This window comes from Diorhabda carinulata, chromosome 6 (genome assembly GCF_026250575.1).
Source record: "Diorhabda carinulata isolate Delta chromosome 6, icDioCari1.1, whole genome shotgun sequence".
NCBI classification, from domain to species: domain Eukaryota; kingdom Metazoa; phylum Arthropoda; class Insecta; order Coleoptera; family Chrysomelidae; genus Diorhabda; species Diorhabda carinulata.
This window is the reverse complement of record NC_079465.1, coordinates 2718542-2737420: the sequence shown is the minus strand read 5'-3', so window position 1 is coordinate 2737420 and position 18879 is coordinate 2718542. Positions and strand designations below refer to the sequence as shown.

The following is an 18879-nucleotide window of genomic DNA, read 5'->3' as shown; positions in this document are numbered from 1 at the left end:
TGGAAAAAAACATCTAATGTCTGTCTAACTGTTTTTCGAAGGATCGTTAACACGTAAATTCAACGGGTTTCGATACTTGTTCCAAATTGTTTATTCATGTATTTGAAATTTCGAAAAATGCGCATTTTATTAATGGAAAAGTTTTAATTTGTTTAGAGATTGAATTTCACCACAAAAATTATCGTTTAATATACTTAATCGTTGTAATTAATTAAAAATAATAGTCATTTATTATAATTATTAATAATACTCAACAAAAATATTTTTAACACGCTTGTATAAGCTTCACCTCTACGTGGGTTTGTTTGTTTATAACTTTCCTTTATGTCTTATTATTGTTAGTGTATCCCACCACTTTAATTCGTCTCGGATTACCTAATTTACCTATCTAACTTCTAGTTACTTTTATATACGTTAAGATTTATTGTAAACTGACCGTTTCCTGACGGGAACCAACGCCGTAGTTAAGCGATTCCATACGTCCCTTAGTTCCAGTGTTCTTAATAGTCTTGACATTCAACGAGTCATAGTGAAACCACACAAATAGTTTTTCCAAAGTTATGAATTGAGTTATTCGACTAGTACGTGACTAAATTCACGCTTACACCAACACCGGTTTTTTTAACCATTCCAGAAGATGAAAAACTTAATGTCATCACGCCTAGTTCTTTTTCTCGAGCCTAAGAATGTCGTTGTGAGTTTTCTGCTTTAATATCGATTCATTATTGTTTAAAATTGATTTAGCAAAATCGGCTAAAGCGTCAACCTCCGGATTTACTGGTCTAGGGTTCGAATCCCATTTAAAATACCATTTTGTGACCGCAATGATTTTGGTTTTGGTAGTTTGGAAGCTTTACCCTCCAAGCCACATTTCAGGAGAAGATAAAAATCACTCGGTGCTAGATCGGGATTGAATGTTATCGTTGATAGTCCAGAGAATCCATGTCACATCACCTGATATCAAAAAAAAGTCCCCCGGAGTTCGTAGTTCATGGTTGAGCACATAGGCCTTCAGATAGGCCCGTCGTGCCCTATTTGACGTCACCAAAGTCCTTTGAGAAGCCGATCGGGCGCTTTGGCTTTGTCATTAGGCGAATTGTGTCCCCCAGAGTTTAATTCTAGTCTCCGAAGACGATAACTTGGTTTGTCTTGTACAACAGATATTCAAGAAACGATATTTCGGAAACCCTCGTATAATATTATTTTTATCTAAACCGATATTTACTTTACATATAAATCATTGTAAACTTTTTAGCGGATACAATGAAATTGATTTCGATGATAAAGTGACTTTGTTTAACCTATAAAATAAGGTAAATGGGTCAATAATATTTTTGTTTCCTAATCATTTTCATCCGTTACAATTTAGTCATTTTTAAATGACGTTTCACTTTTTTATCAGTCAAAGAAAATAAAATATTTCGTTATTTTAACTGTCGACATTATTAATTTCGTGGAGACTAAGGCCGAAACTACACGATACTGTCAACATTCACTTTGACATTGACAAAACTATTGGACGAAAACTGATAAAATGGCAAAAAAATGATAAATAGCGTAAATTATTCTAAAATAAACTTGATGATATTGGCAACGTTGGAAACAAAACATGACATGCGCACGTGAAGCGTCCAATTATACCATCGACAAACGTTGGAAACGCATCGTGTGAAATCGGCTTAAGCAATAACTTTCGTACAATCAATGTTTATTGAGTCGGCGCATTCTCATGGCGAAAGTACTTAGCATCACCTAGAGATGGCGGTAATTGCTTGAATAAAACATCTATTTTGTTTTTTTTATATATATTTTTTAAGGTTGAACAGTACTTGAGAAGATTGTTGACTTCCTCAATGGTATAACCTTAAAGTCGGCGCATATATTTCCATTTCCTTGTGATACACTTAACCTTTCTTTGTTTTCCACGATTATTTATATGTTTTTATGTTTGTTTTATTAGTTTAAGACGTGACAGGAGAAAATTAAACTGTACGTGTACTATTGATTTAAATATTATAAAAAACCACGGACATCTTTAATGCTGAATACATTTCTTATGGAATCGATTCTTCAATCGATCAAAGAAACGAGATCGATTATTAATTCTTACTTTATATCTCAAATCTTTAAAATAATATACACTCGTAATTTATAATTATTCATACGATAGACGTCGGTAATTTATTTTTTAACGTAACGATGTTCATAATAATCGTTATTAATTCATTTCCAATCTAGTTCGATATGCCGATAACGTGAAAGAATAGAATAATTAGAAACCAGTAGATCACGATCATTATCACAATAATCGTAATCATTATCGTCATAGAATAATAAATATGTATTACGTAATTTTTCTATTTATATAAATATACCACAATTCATAATAACAAAACAAATTAAGGAAATATTATAAACATAAAACTAAATCGATGTTCATCTGAACGTCGCGTCAAAAGTCATACGTCATACGTCAATTCCAACCAGTTGTGTTGATTTAAAAACTTAAAGTTCCTTAAATTGGAGAAAATGTTATATTAGTTAATGTTATTTTTGTTTATTTATAAATTATGAAATGTATTCTCTACTAATGAACCGAGAATGCATTAAATTTATTTCTATTTGACAAATTGAAATTGTTTTGATTCAACATTTTAGGGTAATGTACACGCCATTGTTAGTTAATTCTTCTTACTGTTACTGTAAGTGATGGATAATGGATTTGTATTAACACTATTTGTAAAGTAACAGTATATTTCGTTTTCATCGATAAAAAAATTAACTAATAGATACGAGGTACGTCACCGATTAATCGTCACCAATTATGACGCCTGTCATTTGTCATATTAATCTCGTTTAATATGTATACAAAAGTAATGAATAACAAAAACGATACATCCTACATACAACTGCACTGTTCTATATTTCAGTAGTATTATAAACTAGATTATTTACAGTAGATTTTTGTTTTTTTTTTTTTTTTGAATAAACATTTATTCATAGCTCTCCGATTGAACAACCTCCCGAATTACCAAAATCAGCTGACGTCCATTCCAAAATGGCCACCGTAGGGTAAATAAATACTTTTGTCGTAAGTTTCTGTGTTATTTGTTGAATTTCAGACCTTATTATTCCCAGTATTATTGCGAAATGGCATTATGCTTATTCAATGGAGTTGAAACACTCTTTTTGCCACCATAGCGGAACTTTAGTTGAGTTTTGATCACTTTATCTGCGCTGATATTAATGAAAGTCAATCTAGTTCTTTTTTTTTTCACAAAAAAAGATAGTGGTGACACATTTTCAAGTTTTTCCACTGGTGGTACCACGTGGTTTCCTCTAAAAATGTTTCTTGGGTGCATACGAGATTGTTTACCCTACGGCCATCATTTTGACGTGTTCTTAGATTGTCTAATCGATATAGATGGTTTCTTATTCCCGTTTTGCAATAAAAGAAGAAGAAACAACGAATAAACGCCATTTTGTCACAATATAGTTTTGATTCATTTAAGTAAACCTTACTAATGTTTCTGGATAACATTAAATTTTTACAACGACTCATAGATACGATTGTCAATGACAAACAAAAACTATACGAGCAAAATGGGTGTTAACGCATGCGTATATATGAAATTCCCATCTTCCAGAACTTTCCATACGACCCTTGTTGTATAATTAGGAGTTTATTTTATAAAAAATGTAATAATTCTTATTGCTATTTATCAAAATAAATGTGTAGTACGCCTATGTAAGAATTTTTTTAAAAAAATCTATAACAAATTAAGTTGCCAATATAAAATTCGTTCAGAATAAAGTTTATACTCGTATTTAAATAAAACTTGAAAACATCTCGAGTTTATCAAGTTTCCTGGTGATATAAATGATTTTTTACAGAAATAACCTGGATGGAAAGGTAATTTTTATTACTACCCGTATATTTTCACAAAAAACTAGAGCTCAAATATAATACAGATTTTTTTTACAGTTGAATTGATTATTTGAAGCAGTAAAACGAACGAAAATGTGTTTCAATATTTTAAAAATGTAATTTTCACGATTTTTAGGTTAGTTTATACTAAAATATCTTCATTTCCTATTAATACGTCACAAATCGACAAAATATGTTATAAAATCACATGGTTTATTTACTGATAATTACAATTTACATCGTTTCATACAGTTTTACAAAAAACTTTTTTTTATCATGATTATATTGGAAATTTATTTCAATTTCGATATCTTCTTACATAACCTAAGCGTAAATTCAACTTATAGATATAAAGATTAGTCAATTTGATTTATTAAATTCATAGACCTCTAATTTGTATCATTATCAGAATCTCAATATCGACACGAGTATAACCACTTATACAGTCAAGGTCTTTCAATAAATAAAATTCTAGTATATAAGGCCTAATTGACGTCTCAATTTTTAATACGTTTGATATTAAAAATCTATTTTCTATTATTTTATTAATTCAATATCTTTGTTATTACAATTCATTTTCAATAAACATACAAAAAAAACGTTCTAAAATCTAAAAAAACAATAATATATTTATAAGTATAAATCCGGCAACATTGGAAATATTCAATGTTTGTCGTTACAGCTGATATAGCAATGAAATCACGAAACCCAATTTTTTATAGATTTAGTAATAAAGGTCAAGGTTTTGTTAACCACTATTCAATTCAATATTTTTTTGAAAATATTATAATATATTCAATCAATGCAATTTGATAACGAAATTCAATGAATTAATCATTTGATTTATGTTATTTTAGGTTATGTTTGAATAATTGCCTTTATACATTGTTTTATATCTTCACGATAAATTTACTTAATGATTTCATTTCTGAAATGTGATTCATTGTTTGAACACGTATAAAATCACCTGATTTGACAATAATTAAGGTACAAGAATTTTTTATTGTTTTCACCGTTACTAATGAACTAAAAAAAGTTTTGTATTATAGTGAAATATATGGAACTAGTCGTAAAATAAAAACCGTTTGTTTTATCCTTTGAACAAAATATGACCAGTCTTAGTTTATAATATTTTATTGACACCGTTACTTGCAGTGGACTATCTATCTGTTATATATTATAACTTTTTACGTTTCATTTTTGGATAAAACTAAACTCCAAATGTATATTCTACAATTTTATTACAGTCATTTTAGTACCAATACCAAATTAAATAAAATTTTCAAAATGTACGTAAAACTTTGGGCTTGAATGTGTAAAACAAGTTTATAAAGAATGTTATTTGTTTATTTTTAATCAATGTTGACCAAAAATGTTATTTTTCGAACAATAAGTATTTCAAACAGTTGTTTTAAAACTTTTATATCGAGAAATGGGCTATATCAGAACATAACCTCAAAAAGTTGTTTATGTATCAATTTGGTTATTTTCGAGATTCGAGTTTAAATTTGTGAAGTTGTTCATGTTCATAGTTTTAAGACTAATTAGAATTAGAGACAGAGTTGTGATTTGATACAAACAAAAACTTTTATAAAATGTATACTTTTATTTTTTTGGGTTATGCCCGCCCTGTTTATAGCATCCAACTATTTTTCTCTTACACGTGCCAAAGTTGATTTTCATAAGTGAGAATTGCAGGAAGTCAATAAAAACTAAGTATATGCCTGATATAATTGCTAACACATTTTAAAATACAACAAAAAACCATTTTCGCTAATTATTTCCAATGATATCTTTTGTTCGAGGATCTAAATCAGCTGATTTGATATTAACTTGACATAGTACGTCCCAGAATGACATCATTGACATTAGAATATGTGAAATAACTTGTAAACTCAAATAATGGTTTTACCAGGGTCTCAAAAAGCTTGCTGAACGTTGTGTTGATATATATTATACTTGGAATTTTAATACTTTCTTTGTGTACGTTTATTTAATAAAAAAAGTCGAAGATTTGTCAAAGTCACGTGTTCTAGAATGCTCTATGGAAATATTTGTGGTTGAAACGAACTCGTCAAATTCCTAACCTAACATTTTGAGTAGTGTTACGAAAACAAAACTTGAAATAAGAGAATTTCGAATTGGAAAAACGTTAATTGGAAGGAAAATGTATGGCAAGTAATTTCTTTATTGTATATTTTCATGTTTGCCAACAATTATGACATTTTTTTGGCTGATACATTTTCCCAGGAAAGTCTTTGCCTGTCTCAGCCCCTGTAGGTTGCCCCAATAATTGGTTTTGCTCCTATCTACCTTCATTTCGAATGCTTTATCATTTTTTTATCATTTTCTTGTTCTCTTCTCATAATTTACTTCCGTTTTCCACCCATCTTTTGAAATGTGGATGGAATAATAAATTTGAAGGGTAGTTGATTGGAAACTTACCTTTTTTAGTTACCAGAGTCTTTAAACGATTATAATTGAACTTAAGGATGAGGAAAAGTATTGAGGAAATAAATAAAATTCATATAATACATAAAACGATTTATTGAATGTCTGAAAGTAGAAAATTTGTAAATAGAAAATCTACAGTCGAAACAATTAGATTATTTTACAAATTGTAATGATTAAGAAATCCCGGCCGGGGACCTAACAAAATAGTCCTTAAAACTATTATCACAAAATTACTTAATTATCATAAACGATTTGTTGTACATTACACACAAATTTTCAATTTAGGGACATACTTTGTTCAACACGGCACTCAGACTGATAATGTCATTTTATAAATTGATAGCTGCCAAAATTGAGTCATATTGGACGTTACAAATGATTAAAAATATTAAATATTATATCCCTAATTAAAAAATTCATCTTCCATCCAAAATTACCATGAAATTCACTCAACTATGATAATTATATTGGGCATAGTGGAATTTCCATTCTGTTTAAATAACGATATCTACTAGATTTGCAGCTGATTCATAATTTTCCGTTTGCCGTTTGACGTTTATTCATACACTTGAAGTTGCTGCCACTAACCTCAAACTTGTGTTACTCTTTCTGACGCGGACGATATTATGGAAAATATCGAAGAGAAAAGCAAAGCAAAATAAACCTCCATAAACAAACAAACAAACAAAATATCGTTTATAAGTTATTTCTTTCAAACAAATTTACAAGTACTATGAATTTTCAGAAAAATTTCTACAGTAAAAGTTGTATGATCTTCAAAATGGCAATTCCATAGATGAATTTATAGTCAAATATTAAATCACAGTGAAGGCCAGAATGATTATTTTATATTCAACATAAAAAAGAAGAAGTAGAAGTTATATTTTGAAGTATAGTTAAATGATAATCGGAGTGAAGCATAGACAAAGTAATACTAAATATCGCTTCCAATAAATTTCGTGTTCTAATATTAGAAGGAGATAGAAAGAAGGTTATGGTAGAGCTATCTCTGTCAAGTGTTCAATTACTTGTATCTTACTCCTCCCACAAATATATTTCTCTACGCCCTATCTCGTTTGACCAATCGGCGCACAGCGGAACAAAGATAGATATACTTTATACTAGAGGCTGTTTCTTTCTAAAATTAGCACAACTTTTGAATATAGAAATTATATATTTTCAGCCAACTCGAATTACTATGTCTATGAAATGAAGGCATTGATATTATTTTATATTTAATTATAAAAGAAGAAGCAAAAGTTATGATGTTTTAAAAGTAACGTTGATTCACTAGTAAACATAACATTAAAAGTGCATGTGTATAAATATTTTCATGATAATTTTTGCGTGGAAGAAATTAATTTTATAACGAAATAGTGTTTTCGAAAAAAAAACTGATACTTGCCACAACAAACGAATAAAATAGAAACAAGTTCATCACAGTACAACAAAACACGAGAATCTTTTCTCCTTTTTTTTATCACTATAATCAAAAAAATAAATAGAAATTTGAAGGAACGTACAAATTTCTTAATTCATAATTGAATCACATTGTTTTTCGTATATCTAAACGTTTAGTTAGAAGGTAGAATAAAAATTTAATGTGTACTTTGTGGTATCAATTATATGGTTGCAGTTTTATCATACAATAAGTAAATTACGTAAACTTAGGGCAACTTTATTATTTTACAGGTATATATTGAAAAAATTGAGAGCTGTGAGAATATAAACAATATTAGGAACAGTATTGTATATGCTTTATAGTGAGTTATTTTAAACTCAGATTGAAAGTGAGGTTAAGAACATCACGTTGTCAGATTATTGCAAACAGTTATTAATGTAAATAATCTCATAAATACTATTATTTTGAATATGTCGTTTCTTTTGCTGTAATAGACGGTGAATTTGTGAGCAATGACGTAATTATCTGAGATTAAGATACAGAAGTCTCAGATCACTTGAATGTAAATGGAATGCATATTTATTTTCAACTTTTTTTGTCATTAATCAAAATTACTATTTAACAAATATTGTGTTTACTAGAAACTAAATTATTTAAAATATCTAAATTCAAATGATTCAATAGTTTAAAGGTAGTATGGACGTTATGTAACTACCGATATTGTTTTCTGTATAGTTTTCAATATTGACAAAAACTGTATAATGTAATACGAGCATCTAGTTTTCGATATCGAATACTGTACAGAAATACCATCCCGTATCATATTTATGTACAGTTTCTGCGCTAATTTCTGCGCAATAAGTCCAATATCGTGTCGATGTCATATGGTATTAAGAACTTAAATGAATGGCTGCTTGTGCTGCGGTATTTGTTGTATAAACAATTATGTTTATATGTATGTAAGACAATTCTCGGAAAAAACCAAAGGGAAAATGGATTAGGCCCTGGATTCAAACGAGAACAATTAAATTAACATAAGAAATACCAAATGGTAAGTTATGTTTATACAATGAAATAAACACGTAAATGTCAATTGATGATGACTTTTGACAGCTCCATACCACCACAATCATATGATTACTTAATAAAAAAGGTACAAACTATTATATGTGAGAAAAGGTTAATTTTAAGAGAAATCATTATTTTTAATTATAGAATCATGATAAATTAACATTTTTGTATAGTTTTTTCTTCAATTTGTTCGTTTATTTGTTTAGATTATGAAAAAAAAATATAACAACTTCATTTGATTATCTGGAAAAAAGTTATCTACAAATATACGTGAATGAACATTTAAAACCCTGAAACCAATATAAGTTTTCAATTTTTTTCATCCCCATAATTTTTTTCGTAAATCCGCCGTAAAAAAGAAAATTTAAAAAAAAATCATCGAAATCGGATCATTTTTCGATTTTCTAGAATCAAAAAACGAGGGGAGTATAGAAGTATCTATACAAGTCTGAAATGAGTTCTGAAAATACAAGATATTGAACAAATTTGACAGATTTTAACATTATTTATTTACTATTATTATTAAGGTACTATAATTATGTATATTTTCAAAAAAAAAATTGGTATTTTGGCTTCCATTCTTTATTTCAATAATTTTTACCAAGTTCCTTTTCAAAAAATGTTCATTTATTATAATGATTAAGTGCAGGGGGTATTTATATATTTTAATTATTATTACGATGACAACTTTGATACTTGTAATTATTATTTTTATGGTAGAAAACTCATTTTACTAGAAAAACCTGTAAATTATCGGTAGATCCATTTTTTAATTAAACGGGTACTGAAATCATAGGATATAAAATAATTTAAACAGTTCTGTTCATTATTTTTAATTCGAAAGTAAATTATGAAGTTGATTTCAAAACTTTTACGAAAAGTACACCGAAACTAATGGTATTTCAATTTTTATTATGATTCAGTGCAGGGGGTATTTATATATTTTAATTATTATTACGGTGACAACTTTGATACTTATAATTATTATTTTTATGAAAGAAAAATCTGTAAATTATCGGTAGACCCATTTTTTAATTAAAAATTAGTTCTGAAATCATAGGATATAAAATAATTTAAAGAGTTCTGTTCATTATTTTTAATTCGAAAGCAAATTATGAAGTTGATTTCAAAACTTTTACGAAAAGTACACCGAAACTAATGGTATTTCAATTTTTATTATGATTCAGTGCAGGGGGTATTTATATATTTGAATTATTATTACGATGACAACTTTGATACTTATAATTATTATTTTTATGAAAGAAAAATCTGTAAATTATCGGTAGATCCATTTTTTAATTAAAAATTAGTACTGAAATCATAGGATATAAAATAATTTGAACAGTTCTGTTCATTATTTTTAATTCGAAAGCAAATTATGAAGTTGATTTCAAAACTTTTACGAAAAGTACACCGAAACTAATGGTATTTCAATTTTTATTATGATTCAGTGCAGGGGGTATTCATATATTTTAATTATTATTACGGTGACAACTTTGATACTTATAATTATTATTTTTATGATAGAAAAACCTGTAAATTATCGGTAGACCCATTTTTTAATTAAAAATTAGTTCTGAAATCATAGGATATAAAATAATTTAAAGAGTTCTGTTCATTATTTTTAATTCGAAAGCAAATTATGAAGTTGATTTCAAAACTTTTACGAAAAGTACACCGAAACTAATGGTATTTCAATTTTTATTATGATTCAGTGCAGGGGGTATTCATATATTTTAATTATTATTACGGTGACAACTTTGATACTTATAATTATTATTTTTATGAAAGAAAAATCTGTAAATTATCGGTAGATCCATTGTTTAATTAAACGAGTACTGAAATCATAGGATATAAATTAATTTAAACAGTTCTGTTCATTATTTTTAATTCGAAAGTAAATTATGAAGTTGATCTCAAAACTTTTACGAAAAGTACACCGTAACCAATGGTATTTCAATTTTTCTTAATTGGATTTACACTGAAATCATAAAAAAATCGATTTTCCGTTAATTATTCGTAGATTCAATAATTATTTTAAGTTTTGCATTCTATCTTCTAACTAGGAAATGATTTTTATAAATGAGAAGCATTTTAATAAATAAAAGCAATAATGAGAGGAATATAATTACGAATAAACGGCAAGTTTTTTCAAATCTTTTCTCACCTTCCATAACATGAGTTCCAAGCAAGCGTTGGCGTCCTCGTAACTGTCGTGTCCGTCGGCGCTTCCTTGTATAGTCCTCTTCAAAATAGTAGAAGTGAGATTTTTCAAGGATCTTCTATAAGGCAAACCGTGGTAATGCGGGAAAGTCTGCGCCGTATCGATAACCGTATAATGCACGATCTTCAAAGCACGTAAATCATTTTCTAAACCGTGTCCGATTAGAATAGTTTTCGCGTTTATAAAATTCAACAAATCTTTTTGTACGTCCGTCAAAGATTTCGTATTACTCGTAATATCTTTTTTCGTTATACCAGAAAATCTGGTATTATAATCGACTATTTCACAATCAGGTTTAACGAAACTGTCGTACACTAATTTCCCCCCTATTCCAACCACCGTCACTTTCGTTACTTCCAAACCGCGCACTGTATAACACATTTCACAATCGAGAGCGTATACGCCGTAATGTCCTTCTTGCGGTAGCTTCCTCCTCGGTTTAGTCGATATAAAATCGTCGAAAAATCCGTTCATTCCCATCGTCACCCCGTTCCACACGTGAAATTTCCCTTCCGTGCAACCCGGAGTTCCCGCCGATCGGCTGCAACAACTGTAAGCCACCTGCGGTTTCCTATCGACGAAAACGCTTTGCAGCTTCCCCCAATGATAGACGCATCCCTCTTGGGTCATATATTCAGTTTCGGTTGTGTAAAATTTCGTTTCGCATCTACAACATATCCTCGAATGGTAAACGTAGTTGCTGGGCACTAACGATTGCTCGGTGTAATTATTTATGTCGTAATACGAGCAGTAACTGCTGCTGGTACTGCTGCGGCTACTTCTACTGCAACTGCTGGCGGTCGATTCGTCCCCGCTGTCGCCGGACTCCGCAGAACCTTGACCGCTATCCGAAGTACTGCAATCGCTTCTCGGTACGAATTCCATCGCGTTCAAGTTGAAAATTGTATTATTCGCGGGTTTGCAGGGTTCGCTGGGGCTCTTGTAAATCGCCACCGCTCCCGGATCCACCGTAGTCTGTATCGGATACCCCATGGTCATCATTTGATCCAAAGACAACAAATAATTTTGAAGAAGATCGTAGAGCATCGTTTCCGGTATGTCCCATTGATCAGATCGATTGGACATGATTTTTTTATTGTTATTAATAGTTTGATGTTGGGTAGACGATTTTTTCGGTTTGGATTTTTTCAGTTTTTGTTTTCCCGGCGGCGAGCTATCGTCTCTTTTACGATTTTTTCTTTGTCTCCTCGATAAACCTTTTGGACAACAGGGGGATTTTTCGTCGGTCGGTTCGACGTTGTCTTTATTCAATTCTTCGGAAATAGCAGCTTCTTTCTTTCCTCCTGGGTCAGGATCTTCTGCACACAAAAATAATATTTCATCACTATGTACACAAAAACGCTTCATTAGTTTCAATAATCACCTAGCACGTTTTATTATACACTTTAAATAGATTTCTTTCAAATATATACCATAAACATTGATAAAAGAAACTATGACAATCAGAAGAAATAAATTTTATCAACACGTTCTATTTATTTATATAAACAAAAAGTATTTTATTACTATTTATCTATATTCTTATTAAAAAAAAAATAATTTTAATTATTCTATGATAATTTATAAAAAATAACGATCAATATCGTCTAGAAATAGATTCCTTAACCAAACAATAATCCGACGCCATATTGTAACGATGACTAAAGTATTTCCGACCATAGATAACCTTTAAGTACGGAGTTTCATCTCGGAATCGGTAGATGAGTCAAATCGTTAGAAAAATGATTAATTTCAATACCTAATTACTTGATTAGTTCGGTACATAGTATAATTTAAATTTTGTATTATGTATTATGTCTATAAAAAACTACATTTATGTATATTTAAATAAGAAAACTTACACGTTATAAATAAACACAGATTTCCAAGATGGCGTCAATATTTCTAAATTGACTGGTCGAGAACAATTTTTGTAAATTTAGTAACATCTAGTTGTGAAGGTTAATTGATAATTGTTGTTTTTGTCCTTGAAAACGAGGAAAAATGTTTTACCTTGACTAACAACTCTTTTTATTATTAAAAAGACTATAAATTTTGCTACCACTTTTACTAATTTACCACCGAATATTTGTATTAGAAGCTTAGGTTATACGGTAGAAGAAAAGCAAAATAAAAATTTCGAATAATCCGATTTTCATCTTCAGGTAATTAATATAGAAAAGAAGAAACTAAATTTTTTCAAATAAAACATTCGAAAATTTCTAAATTCAACCACAAAAACCTTCTAATTTTAAGTTCAATGCACTTTTTATAATTATTTTATTCTAAACCAAAAATAATTTCACTTAAATATTAATAAATAAATCATTTTTTCTTAATATTATATATTTTTAATAGATACAAGATATTATTGAAAAAACTTTGTATATTATTAGGTTTACAAATCGTGTTTCTTCAAGAATTTCTCTAATATACTAACTTATGATTTTTATTGACATTTAAATTGTCAAAATTGTACTAATAAACATCAACTAAAAGTTAATTTAATGCGCAGCTGTCAATTTCACAGCTGACTCTACTAACAACTTTTTACATTTAATAAAAATTTATTTTTTAACTTTAAATTTGTACGCTACTGTATGTATTTAATCAAAATTCGTTATCACCCGGTAAATAATAGTTTATAATGCTATAAATATATTACCTTCAATATTTTCGATACTTTTAAACTGTAAATCATATGTTCACAGTTAATATGATATAAAACAATTCATTTAACCTCCTAGTTTTATCACCACATGGTTTCGTTTCTTATGTTCAATAATAGATTCTTCTCTTTTTAATTTAAAATCGTCTCTTCGATTGTTCTAAATAAGCCTAATATTTGTCTATGTAAAAACTAGTCGTTGCCGATTTTATCCCAACACGAATATTGTCTATGTGCATTAAAATTGAATTCTTCTTCAATTTCTTAACCTATGTTTTTATATGTTTATCTGAACCACGTAATGCAAACATTCCATTTTCCGTATGTCTAACTTAAACAAATTAAAAAAGAAAATGCAGAAATAGTAAATATTTATAATCTCTTCACGACTTATGAATACAGTCAATAACCCCTATAATAGCTTGCAAAATTCTAATATTCTCAAGTCAACAAAAAGTAGATTTATCTGTCGTAAATCATTTTTTTTTCATTGTGTGTGTATGCTATCTGTAAAGTGAATTTAAAACGTATTTAGAAGGTGAAAAATAAAATCAAATAGGCTTATGTCAATACAAACGATTTTATCAGCGATTTCTTAACCTAGATAACCAGTGGCGGCGAAACCAAATATATCTATTATTTGAACTTTATCAACGTATATATCCACTGGACTATCTTAGATGGATAAATCCAATTCAAATATTTTATTTAAGAGAACATTAGATAAAAAAATTATTATTGGTACTCGTACACTGTAATAAAATTATAGTTAAATTCGTAAAATTTTAATAGATTTGATTGCGATAAATTTTGAATGTGTAAAGGTTAATAACATTTGGTAAAAAGAGCAATTTGTTGTTTTGAATTCATATGATAGTCGAATGTCATTGACCTGTTGTAGACATTGTAAATGATTATGAAAAAGTTTTTTATCTGTGATATCATTACCTGCGGCTGTAAAGACATATTAACCGATTTCAAAATGTAAATAAATTAACGTAATATATTTTTTATGATTTCGTTTAATAATTTCCTGTTCCAAATAATTACCTATTCTTTCTCATTCGTTCGTAAAGATTATTAATCAATTTGACTAAATTCGAATTAAACTTGGCAACGCTGTTATTGAACTAATAATAGTTTCTAAGATGGTCGATTCATATGTGATGTTCCGTACGTCATCCACAGCCAACTTTCCCTCGTAAACTTTTGAGCGGGAATTGTGTCTTTAGATATATAAAAACAATCCAATATTTTGAACTTATATTAATTTCTATTTGAAATTAACGGATATTTTAATGATGAAAAATTAAAATCAAAGATTCCTAACACTATAAATCTTTAAAGCAATAATTGTATTGTGACATCACGTGACTGATGAAAACAGATTTGATTGGCTCTTCCAGTTTGCTAACGAAATTTCACGAACGGGTGTCAATAAAATTTGGTTAGAAGTATACGTTTGACATAAGTAACTGTAATATCAACACGTACATCGTGAAGATTTTCGAAACTGTCGGGATGAATACTATGAAAATGAAAATTTTTATTAATTGTACAGTGGTTATGAATATATTTTTAGTTTTATGTTCATTAGCATCGATTATAATAGTGGCTTAAGTGTTAAAACATTAGTAATAAATTGAAAATAATATGGTTGGATTTGTAGCTTGCAGCTGCTCTAACACTCATAATAATATATAATGAGGATCACTTTTTACAGGTAAGTTGTTTTTTCTTTATTCTTTTTAGCTTCTATTAATTTCAAATATATAGAATCTAAAAGACACTTTTCATATTTTGATAAAGGTTAAGACATAGGCGTACCTACCATAATGATAAAAATAAATAGTTAAATTGTTTTTAATTTTCCCGAACATAATCAGAAAAACAAATCATATGAATTTGACACCTAGAAGAAGTGTATCAACATTTCACTGATAAATATTTTTAACAAACCTCAAAGCTAAAAGTTAGATGTCAGTCACATGCTCTTAATATAATAATTATCAAGATTTTTGTTATTTTTTTTCATAATTACATCTGTAGGTTTGAAATAATAATCTTACAGTATTAAAAGTATCAGTACTTCACCCCACTGCCTCGCCTAAAGCACAAAACTGCCATAAGTTTTGATCGAGTATCGATATATCAGTTTAATAAAAAAAATAAATGTTTTAAAAGGTACAGATGAAGCCGTAGGACCAGGACCACGACCAGTATTCACGACAGAAACAACTTTTTATAAACGCATGTAGAAAAGGCGACAGAAAAGAAAAACTTCGACCATTTCGACTTTACTCCTTTACATCGCTTGTGAATAAGGCTTTTGATATTAGAAATTCTCATAGAACAAGTAATTTTGATTCCAAAATAATTATAAATACAATAGATTTCGTGGCATTGGTTAATTATAAATTGGTGGAACTTTGAAATGCTCTCCTGTATAATTTGTAAATTTTGAGATACAGTTTTCTCACGATATGTATTATTATTAAAAAATTATATATAAAAATTAAATAATTATATTAAGAAAAGTATTCTTGAATTTTTAAAACTTTACATTCAGTTTCATTTGTAATAATAAATTTAATTGGAATTGTATTATGAAAATATTATTTGCTCCAAAAAAAATTATACAGCACGCCTATGGCGAAGCGAATATTGCCGTCCGCCATATGCACCCAACTTTAGTTAATTGCTCCTTCCTTTTAATTTTTAATTCAATAGTTGAAAATTTCCGATTAATTCATATTTTGAATTTAAAAAAGTATCTCGTTGCTGATTGATGAAATTATCTCATCAAATAACTTGTAAATACTAAATATCTAACTCACTTATTCAAATGTAATTTTCATTATGTATAACTCTGATGATAGCCCCTGATTATAATAGAAAATCAGTTTAGTAGATAGTGAAACAAAATTACACCATACGTATACATTGAAGAAAATATTTTAATTGAATTAAGATGAAATAGTGGTAAACAATTTAGTAAGAGATTGATTGGAAACGCCAAACATCAAGTTTGTGAATCAGCCTTACAATCCAGCTATACGTATTCAACTATATACGATGTTGTCAAGTTTAACTAGATTTTGGAGTATATCAGGTTCAAACTTTTTGTAATTGTTTAAGATATTTGTTGTTGCATTTATCCCATCACATTTCTACTACAATCTTACAAGAATTTTATTGTCATTGAGAAAAATTTGATACATTTTAATCAATTTTACGAATGAACTATAATATTTTTGTATCACGAATTATTCGTGATATCGTGATTTTTTATTTTTAATTTGCATGGAAAAGAGTTTTTTTGAAATATTTATTTCTTTTTATTACACAATAATTCGTTAAAATACATAGAAATTCCAAAAAAAAAAAATTCCTGTGTAATTTTAATGAGAAATAAAAAAATCACGATGCGGCACCTCTAAATATTGATATTAAGAGCTCAAAGTTTGGATAACCTTGGACGATATTTTCGTAGTAGCTAAAAAAATTTTTTTGGCCCACCATAATATTAAAGATACACTTTTTCCTAACTCTGTTCATATTTTATATCGTTTGCTACAAAATAATTTTTGTATAGCACGCCTATGGTAAAGCGGAGATTACCGTCCTCTATATGCACCGAACTAACTTTTGTTTATTACTCCTTCCTTTAACTTTTAATTCAATGGTTAAAACGTTCCTATTTATTTATATTTAAATCTGACATATTTACGTAGTACGTGAATGATTTTAATCGACAAACGTCAAGTTTATGAACCAGCCTTAAAATCCCGCCGTACAAATTCAACTATATGCGATGTTGTCAAGTTCAATTCGAATTTAGAATATATCGGATTAAAACTTTTTATAATGTTTGTATAAAAAATTTATTGTCATACTTTTTTCGCTAGGTTTTCACTAGAATTTGTTTCTTTAGGTTTTATCAGTAGGTTTTCGACGATACTGTACGTATATATTTCAAAAGATCGTTTTTTATATTTTAAATTTAAAGTTTTCCAAAAAAAATGAGGTTAGAAACTTGATTCCAAATGGTGAATAAAACAAAAAATTGATGACTAAAAAACTACTCTATGTTCTTATTTATGTTAAAATGTAAATATTTGATATTTCAATTTATGGAATTAAATTTCTAGTTAAAAATCTGAAAAAACTATACTACAATTACTAACCGTCATCGCATGAAGCTAAAAATTTCCCATTACTGCTAAAGTCCATATCCAAAACCTTCCCAGTATGCCCCTTCAACGAAGTCAAAATCCAAGGATGACTATAGATGTATTTATCATGCTTTCCTGTCCATCTACTTTCGACAATCTTCTTCTTCTTCTTCCCACCTTGAGACTGGTCTTTTTTCTTCTCGGGATATACCGTTAATTTGTCGCCTGCAGCATACAAAATACCATACAGTCATTCAAGTTCCATGACTGACCGTTTCATACTACATACATTCTTTATAACATAAAATAAAATCGCTTTTACAAGCCAAGCATAAAAGTAGATTCGTTATAAATAAACCGTTTTCTCAGTGTAAAAACTTGTTTTCGTATTCATAAAATAATTTATACAAATCTTTCATGAAACACACACTATACTGACTAATATTAGTTGCATTTTTTTATACAACGTTTTAAAATCAAATTTACAATTTATTTTTTGATCTTGAATTAAATAAGATAATATTTATGCAAGTAATATTCTTATTTTATTTTTGACGAAACCGCTACGTAATAAAACGCAAAAGCAGATTGCACAAACAAATTTTTGTAAGGTTAAGAGGTTAAAAATAATTTAACTACAAATTAATTCAATTATTTCAGTCATCTAATTCACTATTAATGTTAATATCATCAATATCAGGTATTAAATATATAAAAATAAAAGTTTTCGTTTATTCTTTATACTGTTCAGCGTTTTTGTTTTACAGTGTACTTTTAAATCGGCTCCACGTGGTTCCGTTTGTTGACCTAGTACACATATCCAAATGGAAGCAATACATTTTAATAAAATGTGTTATAAAACGTAAAAAAAATATCATTTAGTTATGTAATTTAGAAAAAACTAATTTTAAGTGAGGTAATCTCCAATATTTAATGATTAATTTATATATTTCCACG

General features: G+C 28.6%; 1 protein-coding gene across 3 annotated transcripts in view; it reads right to left on the bottom strand.

Moving 5' to 3' along the window:
• Positions 1 to 18879, bottom strand: part of LOC130895674 (transducin beta-like protein 2) — a 44283-nt gene that overhangs the window by 24652 nt on the left and 752 nt on the right. For 2 of the 3 annotated variants that reach the window (XM_057803128.1, XM_057803127.1), the window contains exons 2-3: positions 17935 to 18147; positions 6461 to 12398 (exon numbers count right to left, since the gene is read on the bottom strand). In XM_057803128.1, coding sequence (XP_057659111.1) covers positions 10984 to 12398; positions 17935 to 17980 — 1461 coding nt within the window. In that variant the 5' untranslated portion in view covers positions 17981 to 18147 and the 3' untranslated portion in view covers positions 6461 to 10983. Of the gene's footprint in view, positions 1 to 6460; positions 12399 to 17934; positions 18148 to 18879 lie in introns of those variants that run through there. The other variant, XM_057803129.1, reaches the window with a different exon arrangement.